Source organism: Tribolium madens, unplaced genomic scaffold (genome assembly GCF_015345945.1).
Source record: "Tribolium madens isolate multiple individuals breed KSU strain unplaced genomic scaffold, Tmad_KSU_1.1 Scaffold_7;HRSCAF=85;Tcas5.2_LG10, whole genome shotgun sequence".
In the NCBI taxonomy this organism is placed as follows: Eukaryota; Metazoa; Arthropoda; class Insecta; order Coleoptera; family Tenebrionidae; genus Tribolium; species Tribolium madens.
The window spans coordinates 10910009-10931480 of NW_025401050.1; the positions used below are offsets into that span (position 1 = coordinate 10910009).

Below are 21472 nucleotides of genomic sequence, written 5' to 3' on the forward strand. Positions count from 1 at the left end.
TAAATTCGTAATCAGCGCGTCAAAATCTATCGGATAAGATAGGTTTAAATCGAATCTGAGACATGTTCAAAAACACTAGATTTTAAGGGGGGGGTGTTAACAAATTTTTAGGTTTTTTTGTTTTGTAAATTGCGGAAAAACTGAGCCTCAATGATATAATACCTTGACCTAAACCTATGTAAAATGTTCCGGAGAATCGATTGGCGTCAAAAAAACTGCAAAATTCCTAATAGTTTTGAAGTTATGGTCGGATTTATATTATCCATACTTTTGACTTTATCACAAATTTTCTCGATAACTATTTATCGTAGAACACTGATCTTTTTTTTATATGATAGAAAATTAAATTCTCTTTTCAACGGTACCACACATAAAAGGCTAGCATTAATGAGTCCGGAGTTATTGGCAATAGACCGCTCCGGGTGCCAAAAATCGAGCAAAATCTCGACAAAAATCAAAAAAAATTTCAACCTTCATATAACGTTTTTTACATTTCTAGAGGCCTTAAAGACTCAAAAAAGGGTCAATTCAAAAAATTGATTTTTTTCAGAATTAAAATTCGAAATCGTTTTTTTATTGATTGATTTGAATTTTTCGCACGTTGATATTTTCGCCCAGTTGGCAAGATTTCTTTTCGTCGTCATTAAACATAACTCTCGTCGGCGCCACGTGTCGTCCTGCCTCACAATAGGTATTTTTATAGGTAACAATGGCCTCCCATAAAATCTCCCTTTTCTAGCTTCCAAAAAAAAAGCGCGATGATTTATCGATATTTGCTCTCCCGCGTTGTAAACATTTAGTTTTTCAGTCTAGAGACATTTGATGCACGTGTAGTCGTCGCCATCCATGATGATGAGTGGTAAAAAGAAAGTTTTTAGTGTCGTAATGAAATAATGATGGGGTTATGAGGGAGATTAAGATTACAATTAGTAACGCACAAATGACTAATTCCAGAGACAATTCTCTCGGTGGATGTAATAATTATGCATACTTTTAATGGGGGTGGGGGGAGGGCATGTTCATTTGAATAAAGATGGTGCAATAATCTCAATTAAAAATGCCCCGTCGTCGAAACAATAGCGTCGAGGCGCCGCTGCCAACGAAATTGATAATTAATGTTGTGTTTATAATAGCCGAATTGAGGAATTAAAAATGTACCTACTCAAGACTCGAGGCGCTAATTGCGACGAAAGAATCGCGAGGGTCATATATAACACAACAAAAGAGGAAAACTCGAGCGAACAATTTGTCTTCTTTGTGCAGTACCCGGACTAATTTTAGGCAAAGAGTTTTATAGTTTCGCATCGCTTTATATAGCTTTTTTACAAATGTTGGAATTGTCTCTCACTTTGAGTCGTTGTTGTTTGCTCTCCCTTCTTTAAAAGAAAAACACAGACTCACTCACCCTTCATCTCGAGAAACGAGCAAATTATAATATTCGACGCGATGCTCGCTTTTCGCCAAAAGACACGATTGTTTAAGACTTATGAGATATGGACGAAAGATTACAAAAGGAAAGATTTCGGGGAAAAGTCACACAGACTTCATATAGGGAGATCTCATATCGCTGGGGACAAACAAAATCAACTACTTGCTCCTTTTAACTTGTAAAGGGGGCGGAGACGAGACAAAACGATAAATTTCAGGCTTTTAGATACTGAAATTGGGGAGAAATGGGACCGAGACGACACGAATTAGACTTAAATCACCTGATTTTTTACAAATACACACACAAATTTTGAAATGATCTGAAAACAAAAATTCAGGGGCCGTTTTTGGGTCCCTGCAATCTATGTTGTGCCATTGGACGCAGAAGAAAATCATTGGGGTCATATTTTAGGTCCTCTCAAGCCAAAAACTTAAAAAAGGGACCTAATCAAATTTTTGATTCTTTTTTGTGTTAAGTTTTTGAAGAGAACATTTTCGGGTTCCCAAATTTCAAAATTCAATAAAGAGAGACCTGAATGCAAAAAAAATTCATTTGTATAAATCAAGGGACCATTTTTGGGTCCTAGTCTAAATTCGGTGTTAAAAAAAACTGTGGATGTATGTTTTGGGTCTCCCTGTTGTCAAAATAAAAAGATAGTCAGCAAGTTTTTCATCTATTTCTTAAGTGATTTTTTGATAAAAAACAAGAAATTACTAAATTTTGAAAAGTATGTAAAAAAAACACTTTTGGGATAATTTTGGGGTCTTAAAAATCCAAAATTTCATAAGTTTAAGTATAAAAACGCTGCAATAAACCAAAGATCAATTTTTATATTAGTGAAAACACAAATTTGGATCCAGTGAAGCTCCAAACCCCCAGGAACTAAATTTTAAAACAAAACAAAAATTTAAGGGCCGTTTTTAGGTCCCAACAATCTTAAAATTTTAATAAAACGCAAAAAGGAAGTTATTGGGGCCACATTTTAGGTCCTCTCAATGCAAAAACTTAAAAATGGTCCTTATTCAAGTTTTTGGTTGTTTTTAATGTTTTTTTTTTATGATTATGTGGAAGAAAATATTGAAAAACTCATTTGTATAAATAAAGGCAACATTTTTGGGTCCTAGTTTGAATTTGGTGACAAAAATGTGCAAAAAAAAACTGTGGTAAAAAGGAAGTCAACAAGTTTTTCATCTTTTTCTCAAATGATCTGGATAAAATCTGTTGTTTGTAACAAAAAATTACTAAATTTTGAAATTATTTTTATGAAATTGTAAAAAAACTATTTTGGGACCAAAATTTGATTTGTTTAAGTATGTAAAACGCTGTAGTTAACCAAAAATTTATTTTTATATAAGTAAAAACCAAAAAAGGGTTCCATTTTTGGTTCAAAATTTAAAAATTTGTAGAGAAAGGCTTAACCAAGAACAAAAAATTTTATTTGTATCAAAGTTTAAATTAGGTGATACAAGTGTGTCAAAAATACTGTGGATGTAATTTTTGGGTCCGCGTACTCTAAAAATCAAAAAATGTCTAGAAAAAGTGAACAAGTTTTTGGTCTATCCTTAATGCTTCTTCATAAAATTTGTAAGGTTTGTAATTTAAAATTACTATATTTTAATTAATATGTAGAAATAACTTTTTTGGGGCTCTTTTTGGGTGCCAAAAATCGAAAATTCGAATTGTTTAAGAATGAAAAAACTGCAATAAAGTCAAAACTTATTTTTATATTATTGTAAAACCCCATTTTTGGAAGCTTAGTTTATGTTGGATGAGTCGGATGACTTTTGGGACCATTTTTGGGTCCAAGAATTTCAAAACTTAAATTTGAAAAAAAAAACTGTTTTAGAGGCTAAAATTTGTGTAAATCAGTTAAGATTGAATTTAGGGACCATTTTTGGGTACCTTATTTCGAAAATGTGTATAAAAAATATAATATCCAAACCTTTTTTGGTATAATTTGTCGGATTTTAAGGAAATTTCGTTTTTATTGTTACGTTTCTTCTTAATTAAATCCTATTTGTTTGAGTTAGTGTTTGTTGATGAGGAAATAGATTTGGGTAATTTGTAAAAAAGTACCTTTTTGGTAAAATGTGTCAGATTTGAAAGAAATTTTTTTTGTTAAGTTTCACCTTAATTGGCTCTAATTTTTTTGAAATTGGTGTTTGTTGATAAAGAAATAAGTAGGAAATTTTTAAAAAAGTAACTTCTTTGGTCCTGTCAGGGGTCGTTTATTGCAATTTTTAGTAGACAAACAAATAGTAATTATTTTTGAACAAGTGGCCAAAATCTTCTCAAGACTCTATTTAGGAACCTCTCCTATTCATATTTCTTTCACCCAAAATTCTTGATTAAAAAATGACCCATTTTCGTGTCCCATTAGTTGTGAATTTATTTTCAATATAGTTTAGATCTATGCCAGCACCTATCTAAACACTTTTAAGTGAATAGGGGTCACATAAAAAATCTCTCCGACTTTATTCTTTTTTTTGAAACGGTTCCAAACCACGTTCGAGTGTCGATAATTCATCGAATCAGTGAATTATCTAAAAAAAAAGTGGTATTTTTCTCGTCTTGGTCTCGGCTGTTTAAAACTCTCAAAGTCTAATTGCCGACATTGTCAGATGTCTGGATTTAGTTTTTCCCGAAATGAATCGCAATTACTGGGCGACGAGTAATTAAGTCAAGTGCCGCTTTTCGACTATAATTCCCAACAAGGAGGAGAAAGAGGGACGGTGTGTATATACCTAGACAGTAATTTCCATTTCCTTTGTCGTGGAAACTCGCGAAACAATTATTGTGTGAGGGAAAGGTGTTTTCGTTAGTCGCGCAACGAACTGACATGTTGCATTATCCTCGCCGAGTTGTGTTATAACTAGCTCATTCCGTGCCATTGTAACCTATTGTACATCTTAAATTAACTTTAAAATATCCCGAGGATCGTGCAACGTCTGAAATGCCAGAGGTGATTTATTCGCAGGGAACGAGGGGCACGATAACGCGATCAACAAACACCAAACTCGAAAAAATCGAGCTGAAATATAACGAGAAAATTAAAGACTCAGTCAAATCTGACGAATTTTACCAAAAAAAGGTACTTTTTTGCAGCTATTTCTGCCTCGACAAACGCAAATTCAAAAAATAAGAGCCTATTGTGGTGAAACATAACAAGAAAAGTGAAATTTCATTATAATTTGACAAATTTTAACAAAACGGTACTTTTTTGGAAATTACTCAAAAATATTTTCCCATCAAGAACCACCAATTTCGAAAAATTTAAGCCCATTGAGGTGAAACTTAAGAAAAGTTAACAAAAAAACTGAAATTTGATTCAATCTGACAAATTTTACCAAAAAAGGTACTTTTTTGGAAAATTACTCAAATCCATTTCCTTATTAACAAGCACTAACTCCAACAAATAAAATCTAATCAAGGTGAAACGTGACCATAAAACTGAAATTTGCTTGAAATCTGACAAATTATACCAAAAAAGGTACTTTTTTGAACCTATTTCCTCGTCAACAAACACTAAATTTAAAAAAATTAGAGCTTATTGAGGTGAAACATAACAAGAAAATTGAAGTTTAATTAAAATTTGACAAATCCTACCAACAAGGTACTTTTTTGAAAAATTACTCAAATCCATTTCCTTATTAACAAACACTAACTCCAACAAATAAGATCTAATCAAGGTGAAACGTGACAATAAAACTGAAATTTGCTTGAAATGTGACAAATTATACCAAAAAGGTTCTTTTTTGCAGCTATTTCTGCCTCTACAAACGCAAATTCAAAAAATAAGAGCCTATTGAGGTGAAACATAACAAGAAAAGTGAAATTTCATTATAATTTGACAAATTTTAACAAAACGGTACTTTTTTGGAAATTATCCAAAAATATTTTCCCATCAAGAACCACCAATTTCGCCCATTCAGCCCATTGAGGTGAAACTTAAGAAAAGTTGAAATTTCATTGCAATCTAACAAATTTTACCAAAAAAGGTACTTTTTTGGAAAATTACTCAAATCCATTTCCTTATTAACAAACACTAACTCCAACAAATAAGATCTAATCAAGGTGAAACGTGACAATAAAACTGAAATTTGCTTGAAATCTGACAAATTATACCAAAAAAGGTACTTTTTTGAACCTATTTCCTCGTCAACAAACACTAAATTCAAAAAATAAGAGCCTATTGAGGTGAAACATAACAAGAAAATTGAAGTTTAATTAAAATTTGACAAATCTTACCAAAAAGGTACTTTTTTGGAAAATTACTCAAATCCATTTCCTTATTAACAAACACTAACTCCAACAAATAAGATCTAATCAAGGTGAAACGTGACAATAAAACTGAAATTTGCTTGAAATCTGACAAATTATACCAAAAAAGATACTATTTATGTTTGGATATTATATTTTTTATACACATTTTCGAAATAAGGTACCCAAAAATGGTCCCTAAATCTATATTCAATCTTAACTGATTTACACAAATTTTAGCCTCTAAAAGAGTTTTTTTTTTCAAATTTAAGTTTTGAAATTCTTGGACCCAAAAATGGTCCCAAAAGTCATCCGATTCATCCAACATAAACTAAGCTTCCAAAAATGGGGTTTTACAATAATATAATAATAAGTTTTGGGTTTATTGCAGTTTTTTCATTCTTAAACAACTCGAATTTTCGATTTTTGGCACCCAAAAAGAGCCCCAAAAAAGTTATTTTTACATATTAATTAAAATAATTTTAAAATATAATATTCCTCATCAACAAACATTAAATTCGAATTAAAGTGAAACAATAACAACAAAACTGAAATTTAATTAAAATCTGACCAATTTTACTAAAAAGGTACTTTTGTGGAAATTACCCAAATAAGTTTCTTCATCAACAAACACTAATTTCAAAAACTTAAACTTGAGGTGAAACTTAAAAAGAAAATTAAAATTTCGTTCAAATTTGACAAATTTTTACAAAAAGATACCTTTTTTCGAAATTACCCAAACCTGTTTCCTCATCAACAAACATCAAACATAACAATAAAACTGAAATTTTCTTAAAATATGACGAATTATACCAAAAAAGGTACTTTTTTGAAAATTACCTAAACCTGTTTTTTCTCAAACTTCTCACTTTTAAGAATTTGAAAATTTTATTTACATATTTTCGAATTTACCCTAATGAAATAAAAAAAATTGATCCCAAAATATAACAGCGCTTTAGAATATACGTTTATGTATGGTTTTCAAATTTTCTATACACATTTTCGAAATAAGGGACCCAAAAATGGTACCTAAATCTATATTCAATCTTAACTGATTTACGCAAATTTTAGCTTTTAATAGAGTTTTTCAGATTCAGGGAGTCTAAGTTTCGAAATTCCCCAAAAATGGTCCCAAAAGTTATGCCACTTAAAACTAAGCTCCCAAAAGTGGGGTTTTTACAATATAAAAATAAATTTTGCCTTTACTGCAACTTTTTCATTCTTAAACAATTCAAATTTTCGATTTTTGGCACTCAAAAATAGTCCCAAAAAAGTTTTTATACATATCAATTAAAATAATTTTAAAATCTAGTAATTTTTAATTACTAAAATTACAAATTTTATCATGAAGTTATTAAAAATTGATCAAAAACTTGCTCACTTTGTTCCAAACCATTTTTTATAAATTCAAAAATTACATCTACAGTATTTTTTAAACCTAATTGAAACTAAGACCCAAAAATGGTCACTTTATTCATACAAATAAAAAAAATTGCTCTCATTCAGGCATCTCTCCTCAAATTTTTAAATTCAAAAATTTATTTTATTAAACCAATTAAAATCTTATCAACAAAATTACAAAAAACTACCAAAACCTTGCATATGGACCCTGCGAAATAATTGTATTTTTTTTTTGATAAAAGTAACAGAATTTTGTAAACATCAACAACAAAGTCCTCAAAAAGCAATTATTCTAAAGTGTTTTATACCTTTTTGTCAACTTTTTTATTAATTTAACAACAAAAAGGCTTAAAAAGAGCAATTTATGTATTCGTCAAAATCACAACTAAAATAAAATAAATGATTTAAATTGGTAAATCCCAATTTGTATTTTTTTCTGGAACAAAAGGCGGCCTTCCCGAAAATCCTTCAGAAGTCTTAATCCATTTCCGGCGTAAAACTACACCGCAATAAACACTAATTACAAACAAGCTTTTACAACATCCTTTTCGTTGTAGAATTACATCCCTCGATCCACTCCAGGTATCCCAATTCATTGATAATTTCAGATTTTAATTTCGAGCTTTTAAAAAACAAACATGTGAATGAGCTTTATAACCGGCGCGGCGCAATCTGTTACACACCACAAAGCTCCCGACATTTTTCAAAAGCTCTTTAATCGCGATCGAACTATTGAAACCTGTTGCCGAACGTTCGGAGAAAAGTCCACGAATTAGTGAGCTTTTTTACCTAATGAATTCCAGCTTTATTAAATTTTTTCCAATACTACAGGAAATAAATATTTAAGGGATGATTTATGACCAGATTTGAGGAACTTGTTTCATTGTGTGTTTAAAAATGACCAACGAGTAACTCAAATTTGGAAAAACACTATCAAACCCAGTTTTTACCATATCAAACCCTGTTTTAATACGATTGATATTAATTTTAGTGTTTACTAATGCTCAATGATTGATTTTGATTTGGAAAAGTGGTATCAAAACCAGTTTCAGTGAAATTGATAATAATATAGGTTTTATCAATTTCACTATCTCCTTCAAATAAGTTTATCAATTGAGTTTCTTAGTTAATAGGTATGAGTAACGAGCAAACAATCCCTTATCAAACTTTGATAACTGGTCATTCTTCATGACAAACATCCTCATTACCATAAATTCGTTATTTATCTTGTGCCACTTTATGCACAAAAAATTTTAGGGACAAGTGTTCGCCAAATGTTGCGTACGTGGCACACAATAGCCCTCACCTCCCGGAGGTAACGCCAACATCTGGCCCTTTTTGCCACCCTTACCTCACATTTACGATTTTTTCTACGAACTATTTCTTACGGTTTTAATTAAGACGGATCGAATTTGCCCTCAGGTGAACAAAGGACGTATTCATTAGGAGATGCGGGTCCATGTGAGGATATAGGGGTGCGCAAATCTAGACGGCGACGTAATGGAAATGACCTCGCTTTATTGTCCAACTGTTTTTATCAAGGGTAACTAGATGAGACACTAAATCGACATTTTGACAGGGTTTGATATAGGAAAAAGTGCAATTGATAGCGTTTTTCCAAATTCAAACAATGTTAATAATAATAATAATAATAATAGTGACCAAAAAAGGGGAATTGATATTGATTTTCCCCAAATTTTTCGAATTAACAGTCAAAATCGTGAAAAATTGTCACTAAAACGACACTTTTACAGGGTTTGATATAGGAAAAAATGCAATTGATAGCGTTTTTCCCAAATTCAAACGATGTAATAATAATAATAATAATCAGGGCCGTAACCAAGATTTTATTTCGAGGGGGGTTTCTTGTTGGTCCATGAAAATGAAATGAAAGAAGATGGATTAAAACGCAAAAATCTCTAAGTACACGTTTTTATTTTAAATTGAAATAAGAGATCCTAATTAAACATAAAAAAATACAAATTAACTCACAAAAGTAACAAAAAATAAAATAAATTTTTAATACGTTTTATTGTTACAAATTTAAACAAGAGATGAATATTCATTTTTAAAACAAAAATTTTCTATGAACATATATCGAAAAATGCTACGCAAGGGGTGCGTCTTTTAATAGGTTTTTTTCAATATTTCCGAAATCATTTTAGAAAAAAATTTCAAAATTTGCTACAGATGATAACTTTTATACACCTAAAGTACAAAAATAAAATGTTGAAATTTTTAATTAGGTGCTTCCTAAACTAGACGGGATTAGGGTAAAAATGTACTCTAACTATTTTGCCTGTGGTTTCTTGCCACTTTCAGCAACAAAATTTCATAGTTTTTCATAAAAAAAAGGTCTTTTGTGTAAAGGTACCAAATTTTGTAATTTTATCTATTCTATAATAGGAAAAACCCTTTAAAAAACGTACCTTTTTTAGGGGGTGTAGCTCCCTTTCATAGCATTTTTCGAAATACTTTTGTCTTAAAATTAAATACTCTATTAACTATTTAAATTGTACCTAACAATAACAATGAAACACTGTATAATTAACATGAAAAATTAATTCACAAAAATTTAAAATTAACTCATTAAAATAACAAAAAAACTAAATTTTTAACACTTATAACACTATATAACAAAGTGCTCAGCATTTCGGGGGGGGGGGGTTGAACCCCCTAAACCCTCCCCTTGGGTACGGCCCTGATAATAATGACCAAAAAAAGGGGAATTGATATTGATTTTGCCCAAATTTTGCGAATTAACAGTCAAAATCGTGAAAAATCACTATTATTGTCACTAAAACGACACTTTTACAGGGTTTGATATAGGAAAAAGTGCAATTGATAGAGTTTTTCCAAATTCATACGATGTAATAATAATAATAGTGACCAAAAAAAAAGGGAATTGACATTGATTTTGCCCAAAGTTTTCGAAAATTGCTCAAATTAACTGTCAAAATCGTGAAAAATCACAATTATTGTTGAAAAACCCTTATCAAAGTCACTTTCCCGTGCAATTGATATGGGTTTTCAAGTGGTTTCGTGTAGTTGCCCATTTCGCGGTTGTATGCCGTCTGGTGGCGTCGGCGTCGCGACGTCCTCTCGGCGTGAAAAGCGGCGCGGAATTGAGGGCGGCGATGGTCCGGCTAGTCGACTAAATCGAGACTTTGACAGGGTTTGATATACGAAAAAGTGCAATTGATAGCGTTTTTCCAAATTCAAACAATGTAATAATAATAATAATAATAATAATAATAATAATAATAATAATAATAATAATAATAATAATAATAATAATAATAATAATAGAGTTTTTCCAAATTCAAACGATGTAATAATAATAATAATAATAATAGTGACCAAAAAAAAGGGAACTGATATTGATTTTGCCTAATTATTTCGAAAATTGCTCAAATTAACAGTCAAAGTCACTATTATTGTTGGAAAACCCTTATCAAAGTCAGTTTCCCGTGCAATTGATACGGGTTTTCAAGTGGTTTCGTGTGGTTGTGCATTTCGCGGTTGTATGCCGTCTGGTGGCGTCGGCGTCGCGACGTCCTCTCGGCGTGAAAAGCGGCGCGGAATTGAGGGCGGCGATGGTCCGGCGTCGTCGACGTCGTTTTGCGCGCGCCGTTAGTGGGGGGATTCATCTCCTCTGATGCAGGAGGTGGAGGAGGAGGGATGTTTAGTCAGTGTTGGAGCGTCGCGTGTCGCTTTCGGTTCAGTTGGCCATGGTGGCGCGCAGTGAAAGCATGTTTGGTTGTTACGACAGTTACTCCTACCGATTATGGAGTCTAGCTAATGTGTGGAACACCTGCCAACGTGAGTACGAAATTTCTTTTGTTATGATTGGTTAGATACCTGAACGGTCTTGAGTTGATTGGACAGGTGGAAGGAGGAGGGGCTTCAAGCAACCTGTTCTATTGGACAGGTGCAAGTGGGCTTGGAAACGCGATGTTGACTTGATTTTTCGCACGCGATGGGTTGTGGGGGGAAACAAATGATTCATCATCAGTCGATAATGTAGAAATTTATTTTAATTGTTAAGTTTACGGAAACGTAAACGCACCTTAACTACGAAAACAGTGAAATGATAATTATTATTTGAAAATTACTGATGTTGCGTTACGTTGCGTTAAAATTACCCAATTTTGCGTTTAAACTGAACAAATGGCGTAAATCCGATTAAAATGTAAACGAGGCTTAATTAATAATATTTTCTTTAAAAATTGAAAATTTCAATTTTTAATACTAATAATAAGTACGCAACGAAAGGTCTATTTATGTAAAACTTAATAACGTAAAAAGCACTTGTTTGAATCTTGAAATATTTTTTTACGTCTACCGACGGGTCAGAGTGTAAAAAGAGCTTCAATTTTATGCTAGTTTATGGTTGTTGTGTGAAATTGTAAAGTTAAAGTATGTTTACACACACGCAACATAAGAATATTTTCTTTAAAAAAAAATAAAAATGTCACGTTGCGTTACGTTGCGTTAAAATTACCAAATCTTGTATTTATAGCGAACAAATGATCATATTTTTAAAGTAGAATTCGAATAAAATGTAAACGGAACTTAATTATCATTTTTACGCTACGTTAAGTTGCATCAAACACATATTTTCTTTAAAAATTGAAAATTTTGATTATTGAATAGTATTTTTCTAGATATAATACGTAACTAAAGGTTTATTTATGCAATACTTAATAACATAAAAGCACTTCCATAAATCCTAAAGTATTTTTTACGTCTATCGACAAGTAAGAGTGTAAACAGAGCTTTATTTTCATACTAAAGTCTTGTTTTTGCGTAACACAGAAGTAAAGTATTTTTTTTATGTCCACCGACAGGTCAGAGTGTAAAAAGAGCTTTATTTTTATGGTAAAACCTGAGATTTGCGTAACACTGATAGAGTTAAGGTATGTTTACACACACGCAACACAAATATTTTTTATCTTCTTTAAAAGAAAGGAAAAAAATTAGAAATAAAGCTTGGTTTAATCAAAATTGTTTAATTTACTCCATATACAAGGTATAGAGAGAAGTTTCATTTATTAATTTCTTTACACAGCTACGTTACGAAAGTGTAAACTGGCTTTATTTAGCATAAAATCAAACTTTTTGTGTTTCACGGTGTTGAAATTACGTTAATTAACTAATTTTTTTTACGTTTACCGACGGGCATATTGGTCAAGAATGTGAAGGGAGCTTAATTTTCGTAATAACGTTTTAATTTTACAACACAACAATGTAAGTAACTATAGGACTAAAGGTATGTTTACGCGCTAAATAATGAAATAAGAATGTAAAGCTTGTCTTACACTGTTTAAAATGATTTGTTTTATTCAGTGCAAATGTAAAGTGTGACCAGGGGTTTATTATCTATGCACGATTTGTATTACCGTTACGCTAATGAAAATGTGAATTGGCTTTATTGATCATAACGTAAAATAAATTTTACACTTTACAATACTGTTTTGTTATTAATAAAGCTTCATTTACACATATATTACATATACGTAAGGCTGCTTCTAATATAATCCTCAATTTTATGTATTAAAAACTTAAACTTCTTGACGAATGTAATTTCTAAAGGTCCGTTTAATACAACGTAGAAACTTAATTGTTATAATTTTCTACGTTTCCCGGCGGGTATAAAAGGCAGGACTGTGAAAGGGGCTTATTTCGCCTGTAAACTGTAAACAATTATTGGGCTAAAGGTGTGTTTAGAGATATTTAATTATTATAAAATAAAACTATTTTTTATATTTTTTACGTTACTGTTATGTTATTAATAAAGCTTCGTTTACACCCGATATTACATATACATAAAACTGCTTCTGCTGTAAAGCCTGATTTAGACATTATTATGATGTATTTTAAAATTCTTGACGAAATTAATTTTTAAACGTCCGCTTAATACCGTTTAAACGTAACGTAGTTGAATTTAGAAAATTGATTACGATTACGTTAAGACATTTTGAAGTGTGAACGGGACCTAACTTATATTATAATAAACAATTACGTTACCTTATGCTTACGTTGAAGTTTAATAATCGAATGTAGTTTAATGTTACACTGAGTCAACTAAAGGTCTGTTTATGCGATATGTAATTTGTGAGACTTAATTTTCATAGTTTTATCCCATTTGATTCAAACTAAAGGAGTGTTTAGATATACGTAACATAAGCAAACAAAGGACTAATTTAAATAGTGTTTCTGGCTATTTTTATTAATTTTAAATACACAAATCTGCAACTTTTGATCAAATTAATTTCTAAAGGTCACTTTAGTACCACGTAACGTAAGTGGTATTACGTTAAAGTTTATTCTCTTGTTGATATATTCTCTTTTTGAATTTTAAATAAAAAAAAAATGTTTTTACAAATATGTACAACAACGCAGTTAATCTCTATTACTATTACTGGTCTTGTAAAACCCACTTTAGTCTTAAAACCGCTTTATCCGATTTTTCGATTTAAACTAAATGTAAAATTAAACATAATTAAATACCTATAGAAAGTTGGTATTTACGTTATTTAGCATAAAGTCAAGATTGTGAAAGGGGCTTAATTTTGGTAATAAAGTTTTCATTAAACGTCACAAATGCAAAAACTATTAGCCTAAAAGTATGTTTAGGGATGCGCAACGTAGCACTCTTTGATACATTGATCGTAATTATAATCTTACGTTTAAAGCGAGTAAACCAATTAAATAAAGCTTGATTTAGGGAGTTCGCAATGGTTAGAGACTAAGAATATATAACCTTGATTCCATTTTATGTGTTTAAAGTTTATTCTCTTGTTGATATATTCTTTTTAAATGAAAAAAAAAGTTTTTAGAAATATACTACAACAGTTAATTTTTATTACTATTACTGGTCATGTAAAACCCACTTTAGCCTCTAAAAACCCGATTTATCCACTTTGAAATAATAATCCACTTGGCCAGGTATTCCATTGTCAAACCGACTTGTCAAATCGAAAATGTCACAACACCAGTTGAAATTTTGTTCTTTTGCAGTTTCCCCATTGACAAACGGCGTGAGTAAGGAAGGCGATGATCTCAACACCACCACCACGTCAAACGGCGACTATTACATCAAATGTCCGCAGTGTCAGAAAGGATGTCAGACATTTCATGCATTAAAAGAGCACATGGAGACATCACACGCAGAATTGACAGCAACGACGCCTGAAAATGGTCTTTTGACAACGACGCCGACGACGACGACGACGACATCCACACCCAATGCCGCCGTCTCGCCGACGTCGGGACCTGGAGGACCGTTTGGATGCTCGCAATGCACCACCTCCTTCGCCACCAAAGACCAACTGGACAAACACGAATTGCTGCATTCGCCTAATGCTCAAGTGGTAAGTGTGAATCGAGCTTTACATTTTTTTACGTTGCGGTTATGCTATTTTCAATAAAATAAAACATTGCAATTGCGCTATTTTCAATAATAAAGTCCACTTTAGCTTTGCGTTATGTTAAGAAATGACTAATCATTTCTTTCTAAGTTGTATAAATTTGATTATTACGTTATGTTATGTAAAATTTAATTTTACTAGATTGTTGTTTAAGACGTAAATAAGCAACTAAAGGTCTGTTTATGCGATAATTAATAACATAGGAAATATCTAGATTTGATGTGAAATCCTAAGTAGCTTCATTGTCATATTTACGTTATGTTACGTTGCGTTATGTTGTATAAAAATGAAAAAATTTGATTATCACGTTATGTTATTGATGGTAAGTGTGAACCGAGCTTTACAACCAATTTTTTACGTTACGGTTACGCTATTTTCAATAAAATAACACATTGCAGTTACATTATTTTCAATAAAGTCCACTTTAGCTTTGCGTTATGTTAAGAAATAACTAATCATTTGTTAACATTGCGTTACGTTTCTTTTTTATTATTGAATAGTATTTTTTAAGTCATAAATACCCAACTAAAGGTACACTTATGCGATACTTAATAAAACGTAGGAAGTACATTCGACATAAAATCTGAATAAAATGTAAACGTGGTTTCATTAACTTGTATGAATTTGATTATTACGTTATGTTACGTAAAATTTAATTTTAAAATAGTATTTTTTAAGACATAATCACACAACTAAATGTCTATTTATGCGATACTTAATAACGTAGGAAGTAGATTTGATGTAAAATCCTAATAAAGTGTAAACGTGGCTTCATTGTCATATTTACGCTATGTTACGTTGCGTTAAGTTGTATAAATAAGTAAAAAATTGATTATTACGTTATGTTACGTCAAATTTAATTTTGGAATAGTATTTTTTTTCAAAACATTTATTTTCATAGGTTTGCTAACGTTGATGTGTGAAATTGTAGAGTTAGGGTATGTTTACACACATGTAATATAAGAAGATTTTCTTTAAAAAAATAAGGAAATTAAAAATAAAGCTTGGTTTAGGAAAAATTGTTTTATTTACTCTATACACAAAATAAATATAAACAGAGGCTTAATTTACTATTTTCTATAACAGCTACGTTACGAAAGTGTAAACTGCCTTTATCTAACATAAAATCAAACTTTGTGATTCACGCTGTTCAAGTTACGTTAATTAGCTGATTTTTTACGTTTACCGACGGGTAAACAAGAGTGTGAAAGGAACTTAATTTTAGACACAATAATAATTAGCAATTAAAGGGCTAAAGGTATGTTTACAAGCTACATAAGCAAATAAGGAAATAACAATATAAAGTTTGTCTTACACTGTGTAAACTTTATGTAGGTACAAAATAAATATAAACAGAAGCTTAATTTTTTTTATAGCAGTTACGTTACGAAAGTGTAAACCGGCTTTATTTAATATAAAAAAAAACTTGATGATCCCCGTTGTTAAGTTACGTTAATTAACTGATTTTTTACGTTTACCGACGGGTAAACAATAGTGTGAAAGGAGCTTAATTTTCGGAGTAAAATATTAATTTTGCCTCACAATAATAGTGAGCAACTACAGGGCTAAAGCTATGTTTACGCGCTAATTAAACAAATAAGGGAATAACAATATAAAGCTTGTCTTACACTGTATAAAATGATTGTTTTATTTCATGCAAACATAAAGTGTGAAGACACGTTTATTTTTTCGGATTCGTGTTACCGTTACGTTAATGAAACTGTGAACTGGCTTTATTTATTTGTCATACAATAATTTTACACTTTTTACGTTACTTTTTTATTATTAATAAAGCTTCATTTACACATATATTACATATACGTAACGCTGCTTATAATATAAAGCCTGATTTAGACATTTTGTTTGTGTTTTCCCCAATTTTATATATTAAAAACTTGAATTTCTTGACGAAATTAATTTCTAAAGGTCCGTTTAATACAACGTAACGCAGTTAAATCTAGAACGTTAATTATTATAATTTTCTACGTTTACCGGCGGGTTTACAGAACATGACTGTGAAAGGGGCTTATTTCGCCTATAAACTGTAAACAACTATTGGGCTAAAGGTGTGTTTAGAGATACGCAACGTAACAATCTTGTCGTAACTTCAATTGATTATTCTGATTTTAATTACGACGTTGCGGTTACGTTTTTTGATAAAGCTTAATTCACAAGATACGTAGACAACCTTCTCTAACGTTAAGTTTTACGTTTAAAACTACTTAAATAAAGCTTGATTTACAAAATACGCAATAATTAGAGACTAAAAATATATTTTGGCTCGTTTTTTTCCAAAAATTGATACATTACGGCCCTGATATTATACCGGAAGTGATTAAATATCAAATTTAGCACTTTTTTCAAAAATTTTGCGTTTTTTGTGATTTTTTTCAATGTCAGAAATTTTTTAGGGTCTAAAATTTTCAATTTCCCGTCACTAATCCCTCACCTTGAAGCCCCCATTTTACGCCCCCACTCACATCTCATCCCCCTTGTTGAAACTTGAAACGTTTCATTGGTGGTCAGGTAGAAAGTTCAGCCATAACTTGTGACCGATTTTTATTATAACAGAATGTTTCTTTTCCCGCGGTAATAAAACCATAATATCTGAATGAATGTTTATAAAATTCTACCGTTTTTCTTTGTCACAATGATACGTTGGGAATCTTAGGTTTTCTTCGGTCCCGAATGATTCATGCAATTGAGGTGCGCATTTTTTTCATTGAAACGAATTTTTTTTTGCTCTAATTTTGCGACGATTTAATTTATTTCGACTAATTTATTCGTGTTGTTTACCGGAGTTTTGGAATAAATTGGAGGTCGTTAATTATAAGGACAGAGACGAGTAGTTCTTGGAAATGTTTTTAGTGAATAGGCGATACCTAGAATTATGTACAGATGTTCTTTTGGGTCGTAAAAGCCGAAAGAAATCGGTCGGAAATAACCTAAACAGTTGCCATTTGATCGATTTTTTTTGTCTAAACTGGGATACAAATTGTACAAATTGCTACCTTGACAAACATACCGACTTATGTAATTACAAAATTTGCAAATTACAACAACAAAAATCAAAACAAAGTATTAATTATTCTTTTAAAATTGCGTTAGTTAATTATTTGAGTTTAATAAATTAATTTGAGTTTTTTAGTTGAGAAACTAGGAATCAAAAAAATATAATTTTTTCTCCGTCGCTAAAGTTGATATTTTTTGGTTGAAACTCTAGAAATACCGTATTTAAGGCCAATTAAACACATTTTTAAAACTTCACTCTATCAATATTGGGCCATTTTGAATCAAAAAATTGCTCAGTACGAACCTGATACGACAAAATTTGCACCAAGTGTGTTTAAAGGACTAGTAATTTGGGTGCGTTTAAAAAAAAATGAAGTTTTTAAAGGGAATTTTAGCCCTCAAATTGTCAATTGTTGTCATTTTTATTGGTGAAGTTCAAAGCAAATTCTTTTTGGGTCATTTTGAATAAAAAAAGCTCAATGCGGCCCTGATATGGCTCCTATTACGACCCAATTTATACCAAGTGTGTTAAAATGATCAGTAATTTAGATGGAATAAGTGTGATTTTTAAAAAAATCAAAATTTTTAGTCAGTTTTAGCCCACAATTTGTCAATTTTGACTTAGCACCCCTACAAAAAAAATGGTCCAACTTTACTAAAAGTTGAACAATTTAATAAAATTTTCAACGTGGCTTTAGTTTGATCTATGTGATCCATTAATAGTGAAAAAAGCCAATTTTTTTCTCATTTCTTGAAGAAATTCAAAAGTAATAATTTTTGGGTTATTTTTAATCAAAAAATAGCTCAGTACGGCCCTGATTTAGCTCCTATTTTAACAAAATTTGCTATGTGTGTTTAAAGGACTAATACATAATTTGAAATAAGTGCTTTTAAAAAAAACAAAATTTTTAAAGTGGGTTTTAGCCCAGAATTTGTCAATTTTGGGGCTAGTTTAGTACCTCTACTAAAAAAAATGTTCCAACTTGACTAAAAGTTGAGCGATTTTAATAAAATTGTCAACGTGGCTTTAGTTTAATCCAAGTGATTCATTATTAGTGAAAAAAAGCGAATTTTTTTTCATTTGTTAGAGGAATGCAAAAGGAATTAATTTTGGGTTATTTTGGATCAAAAAATTGCTCAGTACGGCCCTGATATGACTCCTATTGTGACAAAATTTGCACCAAATGTGCTTAGAAGACTAGTAATTTTAATCTATGTGTTTTTAAAAAGAATTTCAAAATTTTTAAAGGAGATTTTAGCCCTTAATTTGTCAATTTTGGGACTAGCTTAGCACTTCTAGTCAAAAAAAGTTTTAACTTTGTTAAAAGTTGAGCGATTTTAATGAAATTTTCAACGTGGCTTTGATTTGAGTGATGTATTGTTGGTAAAAATGCAAAATTTTTGTCATTTTGTTGGAGAAATTCAAAACAATTTTTTTTTGGTCATTTTGAATCAACAAATTGCTCAATACGGCCCTGATGTGGCTTCAATTGTGACACAATTTGCACTAAATGTGTTTAATTGACTAGTAATTCGGAGTATGTGCTTTTAAAAATAATTTCGAAATTTTTAAATGGGGTTTTTGGCTCTCAATTTGTCAATTTTGGGACTAGGCTTAGCATCCCTACTAAAAAAAAGTTTCAACTTTATAAAAAGCGATTTTAATGAAATTTTTAACATGGCTTTAATTTGATTTTGGTAAAAAAACGCAAAAGTTTTGTCATTTTTGTTAGAGAAATTCAAAACAAATTCTTTTTGAGTCATTTTTAATCAAAAAATTGCTCAATACGGCCCTGATATGGCTCCTATTGCGATACAATTTATACCAATTGTGTTAAAAGGATCAGTAATTTTGAATAAGTATGTGCTTTTTTTAAAAATCAAATTTTTTTAAATCAATTTTAGCCCACAATTTGTCAATTTTGGGACTAGTTTAGTACCTCTACTAAAAAAAATGAGTGATTTTAATGAAATTTTCAAAATAGCTTTTCTATTATTGGTGAAAAAAGAGAAATTTTTGTCATTTGTTGGAGGAATTCAGAAAGAATTATTTTTGGGTCATTTTGAATCAAAAAATTGCTCAATACGGCCCTGATATGACTTCTATTGTGACAAAATTATATGTTTAAAAGACTAGTAATTCGGAATATGTGCTTTTAAAAAATTTTCAAAGTTTTTAAATGGGGTTTTTGGCCCTCAGTTTGTCAATTTTGGGACTGGGTTTAGCACCCCCGCTAAAAAAAATGTTCTAACTTTGCTAAAACTTGACCGATTTTGATGAAATTTTCAACGTGACTTTAATTTGGTCTAAGTGTGAGAAATTTTATCAAAATATGTAATTTGTAGCAAAAGCAAATTTGAAAAAAAATAAATGTGATTTGATGTTTTATTTGAGACACTGATAAAATTCACAATTTCGTTTAATGTTTTGTTTTTCGCTAGTCGGAGCAGGTGGACGTGCGTCATAACTAGACAGGTCGTCAAGATTTGAATTTAATTGGATTAGAGAAGACGCACAAAAAACACCCTTCGAGATTTGATAGTGGTAACAAAGAAGAGAGAATTTTCCTCTGGGTCACGTTCCAGAAATACACACCTTTGAATCGTCTAAAAATAAAATCCTTTTTTCTCATTTCGATTAATAATAACACATGCGACGGCATGTTGTCATCATAAATCCATTAAAATTTTCAAAAATAAATTTCGATTTTTCGACAGTCCAAGTGGAAGAAAAGAATTTCGTAAAAAGGCCAAAGTCTTAATAACTTGCAATTGCGAAATGATTGATTAAGGACTTTCATTAATATTAACGTCAAAAATTATACAGTCGACCTTTTTCGCAAGTCATTTATCATTTTTTAAACTCCCCCCCCTCTCCCTCCTATGCGTAATTAACACAGGAAAAACTAATCTAAAAACTAAAACAACGATAGATTCATGAAATCGAATCACCATTTATTTCACTTGTCAGTGAATCATTAATGAATCAACGGATTTCACTTGACGTCCCTCTTTCTTATCCTCCTATGACTGTTTTAATCTTAAATGGGGGTGAGGAAACGGAATAGATATCGAAATTTTTTTATGCATCATCCCTTTATATCGAACTGTTTTGTCTCTCGACGTGTTTATGACACAACAGGAGGTTGTAATTGTTTATTGCCGCACCCTTAACCTTTAAGTGTAGGTAGAGGGTGGCTATAAATAGGCGTGATTTTTCTACAAGTGAACAAACACGTTGTAAAAAAGTGATTTACAACCACAAAGACACATTTTGTGAATGGTGTTGTTCTCTTGAGCGATTTAGTTCGAAATTTCGGGGGAACCCCAAAAATGAGGCATTGTTCTGAATGGAAGACATATTTCGATTTAAATTCTCGAATCATTGACTGTTTTTTTAATTTTTTGCCTGCAATTATTAATGAAGTTGAACAATTTTTTAGTTGGAGTGCTAAGATAGCCCCAAAGTTGATAAATAAAAGCTAAAATCTCTATTAAAATTAAAAAAATTCTAATCAAGAACACATATTTCCAATGATTGGTTCTTTGTGTTAAGTTAGTGCAAATTTTGTCACAGTAGGAGCCATACTGAGTAATTTTTTTATTCAAAATGGCCCAAAAATAATTTCTCCAACAAATAAAAATTTCTCTTTTTTACCGAATTTTTTCACTTAGATTAAACTAAAACCACGTTGAAAATTTCATCAAAATTGACAAATTGTGAGCTAAACACCACTTTAAAAATTTGATTTTTATACTTATTCCAAATTACTGTTCATTTTAACACATTTGGTATAAATTGTGTCACAATAGGAGGCATATCAGGGCCGCAATGAGGAATTTTTTGATTCAAAATGACCCAATAATAACTCTTTTGAAATTTCTCCCACAAGTGAGAAAAATTTGGTGTTTTTTTTCACAAAATATGGATTACTTA

At 30.9% G+C, this 21472-nt stretch overlaps 1 protein-coding gene across 6 annotated transcripts in view; it reads left to right on the forward strand.

The window, feature by feature from the left end:
* Positions 1-21472, forward strand: part of LOC123009669 (zinc finger protein 1) — a 299559-nt gene that overhangs the window by 268411 nt on the left and 9676 nt on the right. For 5 of the 6 annotated variants that reach the window (XM_044406126.1, XM_044406127.1, XM_044406128.1 and 2 more), the window contains exon 3: positions 14114-14466. In XM_044406126.1, coding sequence (XP_044262061.1) covers positions 14114-14466 — 353 coding nt within the window. Of the gene's footprint in view, positions 1-10792; positions 10913-14113; positions 14467-21472 lie in introns of those variants that run through there. The other variant, XM_044406131.1, reaches the window with a different exon arrangement.